The sequence below is a fragment of the Physella acuta genome, unplaced genomic scaffold, assembly GCF_028476545.2.
Source record: "Physella acuta isolate Inbredline_101_S28 unplaced genomic scaffold, ASM2847654v3 ptg000164l, whole genome shotgun sequence".
Classification (NCBI taxonomy): domain Eukaryota; kingdom Metazoa; phylum Mollusca; class Gastropoda; family Physidae; genus Physella; species Physella acuta.
Genome location: NW_026731683.1, coordinates 259,128 through 274,589, shown reverse-complemented (window position 1 = coordinate 274,589; position 15,462 = coordinate 259,128). Strand labels below are relative to the sequence as shown.

The window sequence follows — 15,462 nt, the reverse complement described above, 5'->3', positions numbered from 1 at the left end:
TTAGAAAAATATTAGATTTTTGAATTCAGAAAAGAAATTAGGTCTATTTTATAATTTTTTTTATTATGTCTAAATATTGTTTGTAATATAGAAAACATTTACTGAATATAAAGCATAAATATTTGTAACTTAATAATTCTAAATTTGATGTCGATTATTTCCAATAAAGCTCTAGCCATTTTAATTAAATTAAAGAGATACGGGAAGTAGACGAACCGACATAACCTTTGACCCTTTTACCCTAAGTAACCAGCTGTTGGTGAAATGTGGATTGTAAACAACTGATGAGAACGTTGCAGCTGAATTATCCTGCTAATAATAAATAATAATTACTAATTATGTTTAATTCCAGGTTGATTAAAGTAGTGGAGACAAATTACGCCAAGCGATTTGTTGGCACATTACAGCTTAAATCACAATACGATGCTGTTATTATTGGAGCTGGCAAGATTTTTTTTATTAAGACTTTAGGCCAGTTTAGGGTAAAGGAGGGCGTTAAGAGCCACACTTTTTAGCACCTGTACATTTTTAAAGATTTCTACTAATCTAAGAATTTTTTAGTATTGAAAATATGGCAAAATTATTCTAACATATCTTACACAATATAAACATAATAACAAAGTGTATTAAATATACTTTAAATGGGTTTAATTGAACATTTATTGTCATACCCCCAAAATCAGCATTTGGGGTGAAAGGAGCCGGGCGATGGGGCAATAAGTATTATCTCCTAGTTTAGACTAACACCGCAATAAAAATAATTAATTTCTAACCCCAAAATAGTTAATGCTGTGTACACACACTTTAACTGATACCAGCTATCACTAGGCCCCAATGGGCCCAGTCTACAATTGATACAATTGCAGGTGTACATAGGGCCTAAGCCCTAAATTCTAGTAGTTTGCAGTAGGCACATTAGTACGCCTAGTGTGTAGCTAGTATACTAGTGTGTAGCTGTCCAGAGTTAACATTCTTGTATGTAAAAAGGGGTGGTACTAACTAATCTGCCTTAATGCTTTCCCCTGATAAGCCATGTGTGCTATACATTACATAACATGACATGGAGGTGAGAAATGTTGAGGGGAGAGCAGTTGTACTGGTTTCCCCTTTGTTCTCCTTGCTGGACCCTGAGGGCCATAAATTACATAAGGAGATGCTATCTCTGGTTGGCTGAGATCTAAGAACTAAGTCCATGTTACCTACAAAGAGATGAAGTTTTATGGTGGGTTAGATACAGGTGGGGGGCTGGGTATCATTGGGGTGAGAAATTGTGAGGGGAGAGCAGTGGTACTGGTTTCCCCTTTGTTCTCCTTGCTGGACCCTGAGGGCCATAAATTACATAAGGAGATGCTATCTCTGGTTGGCTGAGATCTAAGAACTAAGTCCATGTTACCTACAAAGAGATGAAGTTTTATGGTGGGTTAGATACAGGTGGGGGCTGGGTATCATTAGGGTGAGAAATTGTGATGGGAGAGCAGTGGTACTGATTCCTCTTTGGTCTCCACCCTGCTAGACCATGAAGGTCATATATTACATAACATGCCACCCCAGATTGTCTGAGATCTGTAACTGTAAACCATGTTACCTACAAAGAGATGAAGTTTTATGGTGGGCCAGAAACTGGTGGGGGCTGGGTATCATGGGGGTAAGAAATTGTAAGGTGGGAGCAGTGGTATTAATGTGTCTGTTTACTTTCCTGCTGGACCATGAGGGTCATAAATTACATAACATACCACCCCAGATTGGCTGAGACCTAAGAGCATTTATTCCTGTTACCTACAAAGAGATTAGAAGTTTTATGGTTGGTTAGAAACAGGTGGGGGCTGAGTCGGCTGTATTGCCCCTTAGGGGTAATAAGTACGTGTACCATTTTAAAAATTACCTTGCTAACATCAGATGGCTGAATTTTTACTTTTTAGCAGGTTAGAATAGTATTTCTATCATTTAGACACAAGTCTGTTTAACAATTAATACATTTTGTGTTAACTATTCCTATACCAGTGTCATATTCAGTGGTCTAATAAATGAGAAACTTGCACTTAGGGTTTCAAGAGCCACATAACAGTATCTGTTATAACTTTTCTAAACAGTCAAGCTAGTAGACAAAATTAATGTATTCATGTAGATTTAGTTATTATCTAACAAATAAAACCATTATGGTAATGATCAGTCAAGTTTTACTCTGATAATGATACAAACTTTATAGCATGGTAAAATGGGACAAATGTTGGCCATTTTGTTTTGGCACCAATAATCACTGTGCAAAAAAAATTCACCAAAATAAAACTATTCTAGCCATAGCTATAAAAATAGTGTTAAAATGTACAACAACCAATGCTCTAATACAGGAACAAAGAATGGGCTTGAAAAACTCATTTGGTTTATTACAAAGTAAAGTTTCCCAAGTTATGTCTATTTGGAAAAAAAGTTCACAAAATGGTTTTATGGAGATGAGAAATTTTAGGGAAAGAGCAGTGGGATTAAATCCTGTCACATCCACTCCCTATTGGACCAAGTGGGTCATAAATTACATAAAATGAATCCTCTGCTTCTCTGTTATCAAAGAACAGCAGTGGTTGTTACCTCAGAAGTAGATTAGCAGTGTTATTGGGGGTTTTGTGGGGGTGGGGTGTTGATTGGGGCTTAATACCACAGGGCTTTTAACGCCCTCCTTTACCCTAAACTTTAAATTTAAAACTTTGGTAATCTATCGTTTTGGGTACGTAAAATCGCCCGTGGCTATTAATGTACGAAAACGTTACCTCATTGTCAAGGCTGTAATAGAAGTGTATTGTGATATGTTTGTGTCAAATATTATAGATAAATGAATAATAAACCTAACCTAAATCAATGGCTAAATATATCAATATAGGCCAGAAATTAACTTTAAACAGCTGTGTCTGCAAGCAAGATTTGCTATATAAACAGCAGCCATTTGTAAAATAGAGTGACTTCCGCCTGAATCTTGCGCTATAGGCCTATGTCTATAAAAATAAAACTTTAACAAGATGGCTGCTATAGTAAATGAGCGTGGTTGCATCTGTTGGAAATATCGCTGGTGTTCATTTATTACTGAAAAGTTTTAATTCAATTGTTTAAAAACAGGTACATAAATGAAACAAGGAAACATTTTTGTATTTTTCAAAACATAAATCCTCCTCAAAATGTGAAATAATTATTAAAATGTAAGGAGTCACCTGTTTTTCACATTACTAGTCGCGGCCGATTTTACGTACCTAAAACGATAGATTACCAAAACTTTAAATTAGACTTTAATTATTAATTATAATAGTAATAATACTTTTTAAAAAAGTTTTTTTTACTTTACCATTTATTTCAAGGCTACTAAATTGTTAGTGCAGTTTCATTTTCTTAAGGCCAGTATTGGTTTACAATTCATTAACTCTGTGATCCATCTTCTGTTAAGTTGTTAACTCCACTAGTGAGTCATGTGTGCTCAAAACTTTACCAATAACTTTTTAAAAATAAAATTAAAGATTTTTAAGCAACACTGCTTAATTAAAAGTCATGCCATATTTATTTACATTTTCTGTGACAAAATTAAAACCAAATTGTTTTTGACTTTTAAAAAAAAATTGTTTAGATAATGAAAATGAAAATGTTATAAACATCAAATACAACAAATCTTTAGTAAAGTCCGACAATAACAAAACAGTCAGGTTTTTATAACCATATTTACTATTTACTTCAGTAGTATCATACATGCCACATGGTTTTATAAATATATATATTGGGCCCTACATATAATTTTGAGACTAGTCTCTGTTGGGTCCATTATTAATTATTATTGTTTTTTTTATTGTATGCCTAATAATAATATTATTTTAGTAATTTATTATTACTATTTTTAGTATAACTCACTCTCACTGTACACACATGTTATATCGACCCTGCATGACTCATTACTTGTTGATATACTCACCATAATTAGTCATACTATAGTCTTTGATTATTTAATTTTAAATGTTTTTTTTTAAATATATTTCAGGGCACAATGGACTTGTATCTGTAAGTTTAAAAACTGCTTTTAAATATATTTATATGTTTAGCAAGGTTGTATTAAATAAACTTGTTGGATGATAAAATGAAGAAAAAAAATTGTGGGGTCATAGATCAAGTCATAGAGTCATACATTTGATGTTCTTATAAATAAAATCAGTTGAGTCTGTTTTTTTTAACCTATAAAATATAAATAGTAAATTCTCCCTATTCTTCCATTGATAAATTTGTTACTAAATTATAATACATGTTTTAAATAAGTACCATACTTTGATGTATAATATTTAATGTATGAATACCTCGATTCTGTAACAAAACAGTAGCCGATTATAGTTTACTCACAATACATATCTTATTGATGGATTTTTTCATAATTTCTTTAAGGCTGCATATCTTCAAAAATCTGGATTGGATGTTTGTATATTAGAACGAAGACATGTTATAGGTGGTGCTGCTGTTACAGAGGAGATAATTCCAGGTACTTATATGTATACATACATACTCTATACTACAATAAATAAAGCTTAATATTCCCTTTATTCAAGTATACTAAAATAACTGCAACTTTACATTCCTTTTTACAGTTTAATAAGTACAGAATGTTCTTTTAAAGTTTATTTTATTTTAGAGTATTAAAGTATTTCTTTACACTGTTGGTTTTACTTTTCTAACAAATGTACACTTTTAAGCTATGCATCCATGTCTGACCATTCTTTTGTTTAATTTATATCTAGGTTTTAAGTTTTCAAGGGCCTCATATCTGCTCAGTCTCATAAGACCTCAAATAATGAAGGATTTGGAGTTGAAGGTGTTTGTTTTATTTCACTAGGTAGATTTCACTTGTAAGAGATCATTCTTTGAATGGTTTAGGTCAAAACATTATGTTGCTGTTGTTCTTGGTCTGACATTTTAGAAAGGATGTAAAATTTATTTGCAGTACTTATTATTTTGCTTAAAAGATAATCTTATTAGTAGCTTTGTGTATTAAAATTTATTCAGATGTAAATATATGTAAGCAATTATAGACATTGTTTGAAATTTCAACAGAAATATGGGCTTAAAATCTATTTACGTAATCCAAGCTCTTATACACCTTTACTGGAGCCTGCTGGCTTGAATGGAAAAGCTACATCTTTGACTATCAGTAGAGATTCTAAGAAAACTGCAGAAGAAATAGCTAAATTTTCTCTTAAAGATGCAAAGGTTAGCATCACAATTTAATTAAAAAATTGCATTTCAGATAGGTTCTCTGTTCACTTCTAAATATACAAATACTGTTTCTTAATAATTGTATAACGCTGTTCATTTTATACCAGTCCAGGTTTTAATGTAGGAAACATTATTTGCTGATTGATGGTATTTCCATTTAAGGCATTTGGTGATTATGAGAAGCAGCTGGACAGAATAGTGTCTGCCCTTGACCCACTATTAGATAACCCACCAGTGCCTATTTCAAACAAAGGATTATCGTTGAAAGAAAAGTGGACTGGATTTAAATCTGCCTTAGCTTTAGGATCTTCATGTGAATTTTTTTAACAGCTGTTTATATTTAGTTTGTGTAGGCCTAGCTTTTTTGTTTTTTAAATTGTATTGGTTAAATATTATTTTATTAACTACAACACACTCCCTCTTATCAAATTGACAGTAAAATCAATTGGCAGTGATTTACCAGCATTTTATGAGCTGATGACTGCGCCTGCTTCAAAGGTATGTTGCTATTGTTTCAGTTATATACATGCTTATTATCACTCTTTCATATCTGTATGTATATACCCATATAAAGTGGCTTATGAAAATGTTTATTAGGATTTTCCTTCAACCACTGTGTTCATAACTTAAGTTATTACAAAATGGTATGTCTGTATCTTTTATTTATGTTTATTATTTTTGGTGTTGTTTTTTTTTAAATACAATCCCTAATTCTTGCTCATGAACTACTATCTGACTTTTCAGTTATATCATTTTGGTTGTAAGTAAACAAAAATGTTGCATGCATTTGACTTTTTTATTTTTAAATCAATTTTTTAAAATTGAATAGCTTTTAATTTCAATGTGGTGCTAAATGAACTGTTAACTAAATAATTATATTACTAAAATAACAATGTGGTAAGTTGGTTGTTTTCATTTTTGTAGATATCATCAAATATTCTCATTAGCTTTACATGTCATTTACAACTCTATTATTCATTCTATAACCTAAAGCAGGGGTCTCCAAACTACGGCCCGCGGGCCGGATGCGGCCCGAGGGGTCATTTCATCCGGCCCGCGACGATCTTTTTGTCCACTAAATAAATGTTGTTAGAGGTGACTGAAGAACTTTGCACAGAAAATTCAAAACAATTTGAAAAATGTAGCTTTGGGTGCAAGTACCATTGCCCGCCGTGTTGCAGACATTGGTGAAAACATTGTGACTCAAATAGCAAAATATGCAAGCAAGCTTCGCCATTATTCAGTTGCAAAGGTTGAGTCGCTGGAGAGTTGTTCCACCTCTCAAGAGCTGGCTTCCCTACATAGAATGTATGCCAGTGTTACCGAAGAGGATATCTAACCATAGATAGTTCAGAGTTTAGTTCGCAAGATTTACCATATTTCAGTATCAGTAAGATTGATAATTTTGCGAGAAAATTCTGAGCAGAGTATCTAAGAAAAGAAATAGGGGAGTTCCTGATATTAAAGGCAAGCCAGAGCCATTATTGTCTGATGAAGAGTGGGTATAGAAATTGGCCTCTGCTGCAGACATAACTAGTCATTTAAATTTTCTGAACCTAAAACGGCAAGAGAGTGAAATCTAGTTTCTGATCTATACACCCACCTAAAGGCCTTCAGATTCAAATTTGTCATGTATTTGGAACAACTACAGGTCAACAACTTGACGTACTTTCATCAGTGCAAGTTCTTTACGGCTGAAGCAGCCAATGAATTCCCCACGTCATTTTCACATGATCATCAAAGACCTCCAGCTGCAGTTTCAGTAGGTTCTCTGACATGGATTCAAAGGCAGAAGTGAGACTGTTTCAAAGCCCATTTGAAGCAAAGATGAACTGCAGCTGGAGGTCATTGAATTGCAAGAAAATGACTTCCTTAGAGACACGTTCAAAGAAGGGCGGGTGGGTTCTAATAAGTTTTTGCACAAGGAAGACTTTCCTAACATTAAAACATTTGCATTAAGTATCTTTCAAATTTTGAAACAACATACCTGTGAGAACAAACTTTTTCAAGAATGAAATACGTGAAGAACAATTTGAGAGCAAACTTGGACCTCGAGTGTGTTGTCGACCCCCAAAAGTGTTTCTTCCAGACTTTTTTCTCCGTGGGGGGGAGGGGGGGAATGGACACTTGAAATTTGTAAATATTTCTATATAAATTATATTTCATTTGGGGAGGGAGGGCGGGCTGAAGACATTATTCGGGGACGGGCGGGCGGTAGACGTTCTTTGAGGGGGGGGGGGGGGGGCGGAAGAGAGATGCCTTAAATAAACTCTGGCCCCCCGAACTGATATTTCATAGTTAATGCGGCCCTCGGGCTGAAAAGTTTGGAGACCCCTGACCTAAAGTCACTAGAGTATTTGTAAATAATCTCTACATTATAATTACAATTGGAAACTATCTAGACCAGGGGTCTCCAAACTACGGCCTGTGTCTTCTCATCCGGTCCTTAGAAAAAAAATGTTGGAAAATTCAAAACAAATTGAAAATGTAGCATTGGGTGCAAATACCATTGAAGCAAATTTGGCCAGCTGCCCAGCAAATGACATCCTTAAAGACAAGTTCAAATAAGGGAGGGTGGGTTTTAAAATATTTGCCCAAGGAAGACTTTCCTAATATTAAAACTGTTGCATCAAAGTACCTTTCAAATTTTTGGAACAACATACAAACATTTTCAAGAATGAAGTACGTTAAGAACAAATTGAGAACAAACTTGGACGGGTTACCGACAGTGTTTCTTTCAGACTTTTTCCTGGGGGGGGGGGGGGGGGGGGGGTACTTGAAATTTGTGTGTGTGTGTGTATATATATATATATATATATATATATATATATATATATATATATATATATATATATATATATATATATATGTATGTATATTTCTATATAAATTCAATATTTTGAGGGGGGGGTAGACTTTTTTTAGGGGTGGGGGGCTCTGCCACAGGGGAGAGATGCCTTGAAGAAACTCTGGCCCCCGAACTTATGTTTGATAGTTAATGCGGCCCTCGGGCTGAAAAGTCTGGAGACCCCTAATCTAGACTATGAGCAGAAATTTAGATTTTATATCAACACAATTGTGTATGTCAGATAAACATATTGCTGGTTTATAGTTTAGGTAAGTTTACTAATTTTATAAAATTCAGAAAAATTAATACTACTGAAAATAATCTTAACAAAAATGTTTCAACCATAGGTTTTAAGTTGCAGACATTTTATCCTAAAAACAAATGGTATTTTAAAATCGTAATAGAAAACAACCTGGATAATTAAACAAAATATGTTTTTTAATTGTGTTCACTTAAAAAAAAACGTATTTGTTTTAATGTTCCTATTTGTTTTAAAATTTGCCAAGTCAGAAACAATTTTTTCAGTGTTGTGACATTCTGAATGTTGCTATGCAACTTTTGACAGATCGGTTGTACAAGAATAAATTTATGCACAATAATGCCATTCATAATGTAAATGAATATCAAGCAAGTAATGGTTAACTTTTATTGTTTTGTTACAAAAGTTTAAATAACAATAATTCATTGTCTATCTACAGAACCTAATCTAATGCGAACTGTTGTCAGCTTTTCTCCACTTTTCTCACCAAACCTTAATTATCAGGGTTTTAACAAACACATCTGCTAACATCTCTCTACCAACTCATTACATTTAGGTATGCCACTTTCTACATACATCACACTTTATTTATACTTTGTCTCTTGCCTATCAAACTACATTAGTGTAACCCATATTTTGTATACACACTACTGTGTAACACAATGCACACATCACACAGGTCCTTTGTCCAAAAATAACATAATAGCTCAACTTGTCTCTACAAAAAAGAAGACGAAAATTAGAAATCTAACAGCATTAATCAAGAACAAATTTAATATTTCATTAACAAATTCATTATTTCCTTTTAAGTATTATTAAATATCCATTACATTTGTAATTATTATGCCTTAATTGCTAGCCTATTGTATATTATACTTTTTCTAAGTACATAGATTATAATTCTAAAGTAAAAATCATTTTTCAAATGTGCAACCTTGTTATAGATTATTTAATACTGGCTTTTTAAAAAAGCTGAAAGATTTTTAAAATTTATTTTCTTTGTGTGCATTAGCTAAAGTAAAAAATACTTTAATTTGATACAATGTTTGTAATAGCTACTATTTATTGTTCCCTGTTTTTTCCAGTTGAGTTTTTTAGAACTTTTTATGTGCTCCCTCTTGTTGTTTGTTGCTTTAATTATCCCCAAGTAAATGTTTTTAAAATTTTAATAAACCTAACTCATTTTATAAAAGCATGTGTTTTATTAGTGTAGAAGCACTGTACATAGCACAGACATATTGTTTACAGTAGTTGGTAAAGGATAATGCTAGAGGTGGCTCCACAGTGTGACAGCATGCTATTACTCTTTTTATATCTACATCAGTTTATGTCATTAGTAAGTGATAATGTATGAGATTGCTCATGGCTTTGAATTTAGTGCTACATTATAGTCTCATTTATTTAATTTCTGTTCGTATTAAATGTATTCCTATTTTTAAGATATTGAATAAATGGTTTGAGTCTGAGCCACTGAAGGCAACACTGGCCACAGATAGTGTTATTGGTGCTATGATAAGTCCATTGCATCCTGGGAGTGGGTAAGCAACATATTTCTTTGCACCAATCATTGTATAATTTATTTACTGTACCAGTCTAATGCATAACATGAATTTTATTTTTTATTTTTTAGTTTTTCTAGACATTGTTCTTTTTATAATTTTTAATAAAAATTTCTTTTTATATATCTATTTTTTAAAGTTCTTGACAAAGTTATCCTAATTGGAGGTTGCTGAGAATGCTAATGTGTGTAAAGCTATTGTAAGATCAAGAACATATCATTGTTGTGTTCTGTGATTGGCTAATGTTTGTCATATGTTATTGATGTGTTCTATGATTGATTAATGTTTGAGATATATCATACCAGGTATGTTCTGTTGCACCATGTGATGGGTGAATTAGAGGGGATAAAGGGAGCATGGGCTTATGTTGAAGGTGGAATGGGAGGGGTGTCTCAAGCAATTGCTAATTGTGCTGTAGATCACGGAGCTTCAGTGTTTTGTAACAAGGTGATCTTATGTTTAATAATAAAAATAAGTATAACTGCTAAAATAATACTATTAATTAAATAACTGTAATAACTTAATGTTAAAATTTTCTTTTGCATTAGGTGTTGTACCATTTAAGTATGAAAATCTCATTAAAAATTTATGTTTTAGCAAGTGTCTTCTATTATTATGGAGAAAAATGTTGCTAAAGGGGTTGTATTATCCGATGGAACGGAAATTAAAGCTAAGATTGTTCTGTCCAATGCGACTTCAAAAGTTACATACTTGGATCTTCTGCCAAAGGTAGAGCACATGACAGTTAAAGCCTTTTAATTTATATCCATAATTTTCTTATAAACAAAAAAGTATTGTTTATAAAATCTTACATTAATACTAGATTAAAAATAATAAGGTCATCCTTTTTAAAGAGCTGTTATGCCAATGAAGGTTTACTTACTTTTGTGTATATCTTTTAATAGAGATGTAAAATGTGAATTGTTTTTTTGGGACACAACTGTTATCCGTTATATCAAGAGACAATTTTTATTTTAATTACATAAGCAAATATTTGTCTATCATCCCAGGAGTCATTACCAGAAGAAATTTTAAGAGATCTAAAAAATGTTGATTTCACATCTCCTGTCACAAAAATAAATGGTAATTTTTGTTTTATATTTGGCACTCTAACCATAGTTTGATGCAAAATAATATTATAAATGTATTGACCAATAACAGTATTGCTGATTGTTTGAAAAAATGTGTAAATAATATAAATCTGTTATACCAACAATATCAAATAAAATGCCTGAAAATAGTTAAATATTTCTGATTAGCTGTATAATTACAGGACTGTGTTAAGTTTTACCAACAGACTTAGAGATAGAAATAACTGCTGCTAAATGTAACATCTTTAAGCCTATACCATCCTTATCCTTTAAACATTTATTTTTTACTCTGGTACATTTTAATAAATTAAAATTTGTTTTGTTTTTCTGATTTTAATCAGCAGATTCGCCTAGTCAGTAATTATTAACTGTTTCCCACTGTAGTTGCTGTTGATAGAATCCCAAACTTCAGAGCAGATCCTAATCGGCGAGAAAATGAGCCAATGGTTCACCACAGATGCTCTATACATATTAACTGTGAGAACAGTCAGCTTATCCACGATTCTTATGTTGAAGCTCAGCAAGGCAAAATCACCAAACGGTTAGTAAACAAAGGCCCAAATTATTTTAAAAACAAATAAAAACACAAACGGCTTTGTCCTTAGTTATTTGTGCGATCGAATAGCAATTAAATTTTTTTTTTACTTTATTTGTAAATTTGTAAATTTTTCTGTTTTGTTGGAAAATTTAAAAAATTCAATTTCATCAAATTATCATTACACTGATTCCTAAATCTATCTATCTATATATATAAAAAGCAATGTATGTGTGTGTGTCTGTCTGTCTGTCTGTGTGTCTTTTATGCATTACCACACCTCTTATCACATCGCCGTGAAACTTTGGGAAGTTGTTGAGAATATTCCTGGGGAGGTTTCTGCGAAAAAAAAAATGTCAAATTCGCAGGGGTGGCGCCCCGGCAGGGCGCGATTTGTTTTTCTCTATATACGGTATATAAAAATAAAAATCTATTTTGATTTCACACTGTTCATCCGATAGGCATGAGACTTTGGGGAGTTCATTATACCACTCTAGGGAAGGGCTCTGTAAAAAAAATCATTTTTAATATCGCAAGGGCGGCGCCACGGGAGGGTCCGATTTTTCTCTATATACGGTATATAAAAATAATAAAAGTGAATTACAGTGACATCTTTCACACGATCGCCATCAAACTTTGGGAATATGTTGAGAATGTTCCTGGGGAGGTTTCTGCTTAAAATACATTTTCAAATTCGCAGCGGTGGCGCTCCGGTAGGGCGCGATTTGTTTTCTCTCTATAAACGGTATATAAAAAATAAGAGTCGATTGCAGATTCACACTGTTCATCCAATCACCGTCAAGCTTTGGGGAGTTGATTAGAGCATTTCAGGGAAGGGTTCTGTAAAAAAAAAATCCTTTTTAATTTCGCAAGGGCGGCGCCACGGTAGGTTGCGATTTTTCACCATATACGGTTTATAAAAATAAAACTTGAATGCGGTTCATCTGAGTGCCATAAAACTTTGGAAAGTAGATGAGAATACTCTCGAGAATATTTCTGTGAAAAAAAACACCTAAAATTTCTTATGGGCGGCGCCATGGAGGGTACAATTTTCGTCAACAACGGTTTGGCGCCCAGAGTTTTAGAGCGACTATGTTGGCACTTGGCATCCGTTAATCGAGCGTCCTGCATAGCGAGTAAGGTGTACTACTATATTCAGCGGTAAAACTACAACAGTCTTCTAAAAATAACTTTGTAACGCGAAGGAAATCCTTCTGTCCGGTTTCGTCACCTTGCGAATGATGCAATAAGCATCTACTATTAGACAATCCAGTCAGAAATTGAGATTGAGCATCTAATAATAGACCATTAGTAACGCTAGCATATTGCATCAGTCACACTGATGTTTAAAACACGTCAAATACTTTTTTACGTGTTAAAGAAAAAAATCCTGTTCATTTGTGGCACTTTAGCGAATGATGAAATCTGCATCATTATTAACAGGATGCTATTTGGCACGATGGCGCCTATTACTTTTAAGGAGCCAGGGGTCGTACGCCGCGCCAAGCGGTAGTGTAATCGGGGGGAGGGGGGTGGGGGCCCTGAGAACGCCCCTCTACGCTCTGACACAGAGGCGGTCACCGAAGTGTGTTACCAAATTATTTCAGTGAGTGATTAATGTACACTCAAGGTTTTCATGCCGTAGTGTAGGTAAACCCGAGTCCTGATATTTATGATCCAAGAACAGGCATTGTTTACATTTAAATTACTCATTTTTAGAAAAGAAGGTTACGCGTCTAAGAACATATAATTATAATTGATAACGCATTGGTGAAATCCTAATATATTTCGTCAAACTTTCTTCTATCCCCGCGGCAACGCGCGGGGGTCGGGTACGCTAGTTATGATATAAAAATTTTCTCGAAACAAAATTCATTTTTAGCCTTTAGGACTACTGATATGTGTTCATAAAGTCACAAAATAAATAAAGCAAAAAAAAGTAATGAAATATCCAAAATGTAAAATGTAATTTTATTGATAGCAATAACTGCATTAGTGTAAAATGTGTATGTACTATTAATAGCCCAATGGTAGAAATGGTGATACCTTCAAGCTTGGACCCAACACTGTGCCCCAGTGGTAAACATGTGGTCCTACTGTTCACACAGTTCACTCCCTACCATTTAGCTGATGGAGAATGGACTGAGGAAAAGAAAAACCAGTATGCTGATCTGGGTAATCTTGTTTTAGTTCTCTGATAATTGCTCAGATTCCTTTATTACTTTAACTAGCAAGTTTGGAATATTTATGTTGGTCCTACTTCTGTTTATAAAAATGCTACAGTTAATGTAAAGTCATAAAAACATTGGCTCATTGCTCATAGTGATTGTAATAACATAAGTAAGTTGATAAATATTTGTGAATATCCATAAATTAAACAAGCGACAACAAGGGCATTTACTCATTGATCAGAATGTGTAGAATAAAGTATATTGTACTGCAAGGTTCCCAGAAAAATGTGCAAACGGAAAACTGTGCAATTTTATTTTCATGGAAAAGGTGTTTTATTATGCTACAATTTACATGTGTTCATTCTGTGTTAATTTCTGTAAATGCTTATATTAAAAAAAAACAAAAATGCCCTTTCGCACTTTTTTGTGCGCATTTTCCATCTGCCCGGTCACCATACTGCATACATTAAAATACATCTACAAAAAAAGTTTTTTTGTAGATCAATCAGTTTTATCACCTACAAAATTGTTTCATCTGGCAAAGTACCTCATATAATTTCTTTTTACCTTTGCATCAGTATTCAGCAACATTGAAGAGTATGCTCCAGGCTTCATAAATTCTGTAGTAGGAAGAGATATCTTAACACCACCAGACCTAGAAAAGACCTTTGGTCTCACTGGAGGGGTAAATATCATTTATTGATTCTGTACTAAGTACTTAACCCTTCATATTACATGTTTTAACAATACCAGGCCAGTTTAATATTTATAAACTGGTGTGGCCTTTATCACATGCAGAATTTATATATTTGCAACAATATTTGAAATAAAATTTTATTAAAAAAATAAATGGGCTTACACCATCAAAACTACATTTAATGTTTTAAACAGTAGAATCTAATGTTGCTAGGAGTAAAAGTTTTGAAGAGTTGTACAAATCTACTTGTGATATAACCCCAACATTTTCAGTTTAGTGTATCAAAAACCAATTACCAGTTAAACATTTCCAGTATAGCAAAGATTGGCTATTTTTACCTTCCTTGAAATTAAGCTTTAATTGTGTAACTCTCAAAATAGTAGACATGATTGTCTTTTTTTCATTAAATCATATCCATATATTTGATATTATTGACTGGTCACTATTGATGTAACAAAATTATATTTCTTACCTCCTACTTTTTAAAATATTTTGTAAGCTTCTTTTATTCAAAACTTTTTTTTTTCAGAATATCTTTCATGGAGCATTGTCCCTGGATCAGTTGTACTTCTCTCGTCCTTCCATCAATTTATCTAATTATAAATGCCCAATTAATGGACTCTATCTCTGTGGAAGCAGCTCTCATCCAGGCAATTATCATTTTGATATTAGATTGAATAAAATGTATTGTGAAGTACTTGTATTTTAAATACCACTTCATTTGTTATAATTATAATTGTCATTTTAAAAATTTTCATAAATTATTTTCTTATTTTTAAAAATTAAAGATTGTTATCATGATTAACATTTTGAACTCTATGATTTTACCAGGTGGAGGTGTTATGGGAGCTCCTGGAAGATTGGCAGCTCTAGCAGCACTAAAAGAATTTAAAAGATCATAATTGTTTACTACCGGTCATTTATTTATAAACCACATTTAAGCAGCTTTTTCTTGTCAAACTATATTAATAATTACATATTTCTTTCACTAAAATAATTTCTGTTCTTTGTTTTGTTTAAATAACTAATTTTTGTAATAAAGATATATAATTTCAATTTATCTCAAAATAAAC

The 15,462-nt window shown here is 32.9% G+C and overlaps 1 protein-coding gene across 1 annotated transcript; it reads left to right on the top strand.

The window, feature by feature from the left end:
* The first annotated feature begins 238 nt into the window (after positions 1-238).
* On the top strand, positions 239-15,458 carry LOC131935987 (pyridine nucleotide-disulfide oxidoreductase domain-containing protein 2). Its single transcript, XM_059292768.1, has 16 exons — positions 239-444; positions 4,010-4,029; positions 4,405-4,498; positions 4,755-4,828; positions 5,068-5,223; positions 5,392-5,542; positions 5,666-5,727; positions 9,777-9,874; positions 10,201-10,342; positions 10,493-10,624; positions 10,906-10,978; positions 11,371-11,527; positions 13,545-13,696; positions 14,271-14,377; positions 14,919-15,039; positions 15,221-15,458. The coding sequence occupies exons 1-16, from the start codon at positions 339-341 to the stop codon at positions 15,289-15,291; spliced, it is 1,716 nt and encodes a 571-aa protein (XP_059148751.1). The 5' UTR covers positions 239-338; the 3' UTR covers positions 15,292-15,458.
* The last annotated feature ends 4 nt before the right edge of the window (positions 15,459-15,462 follow it).

Bases quoted from the DNA above. Each gene is read 5' to 3' on its own strand.
- LOC131935987 (XM_059292768.1), top strand. From the start codon at position 339: ATGTTTAATTCCAGGTTGATTAAAGTAGTGGAGACAAATTACGCCAAG. The intron at 4,499-4,754 runs GTACTTATATGT...ATTTATATCTAG, and splicing joins TACAGAGGAGATAATTCCAG to GTTTTAAGTTTTCAAGGGCC. The intron at 5,728-9,776 runs GTATGTTGCTAT...CCTATTTTTAAG, and splicing joins TGACTGCGCCTGCTTCAAAG to ATATTGAATAAATGGTTTGA.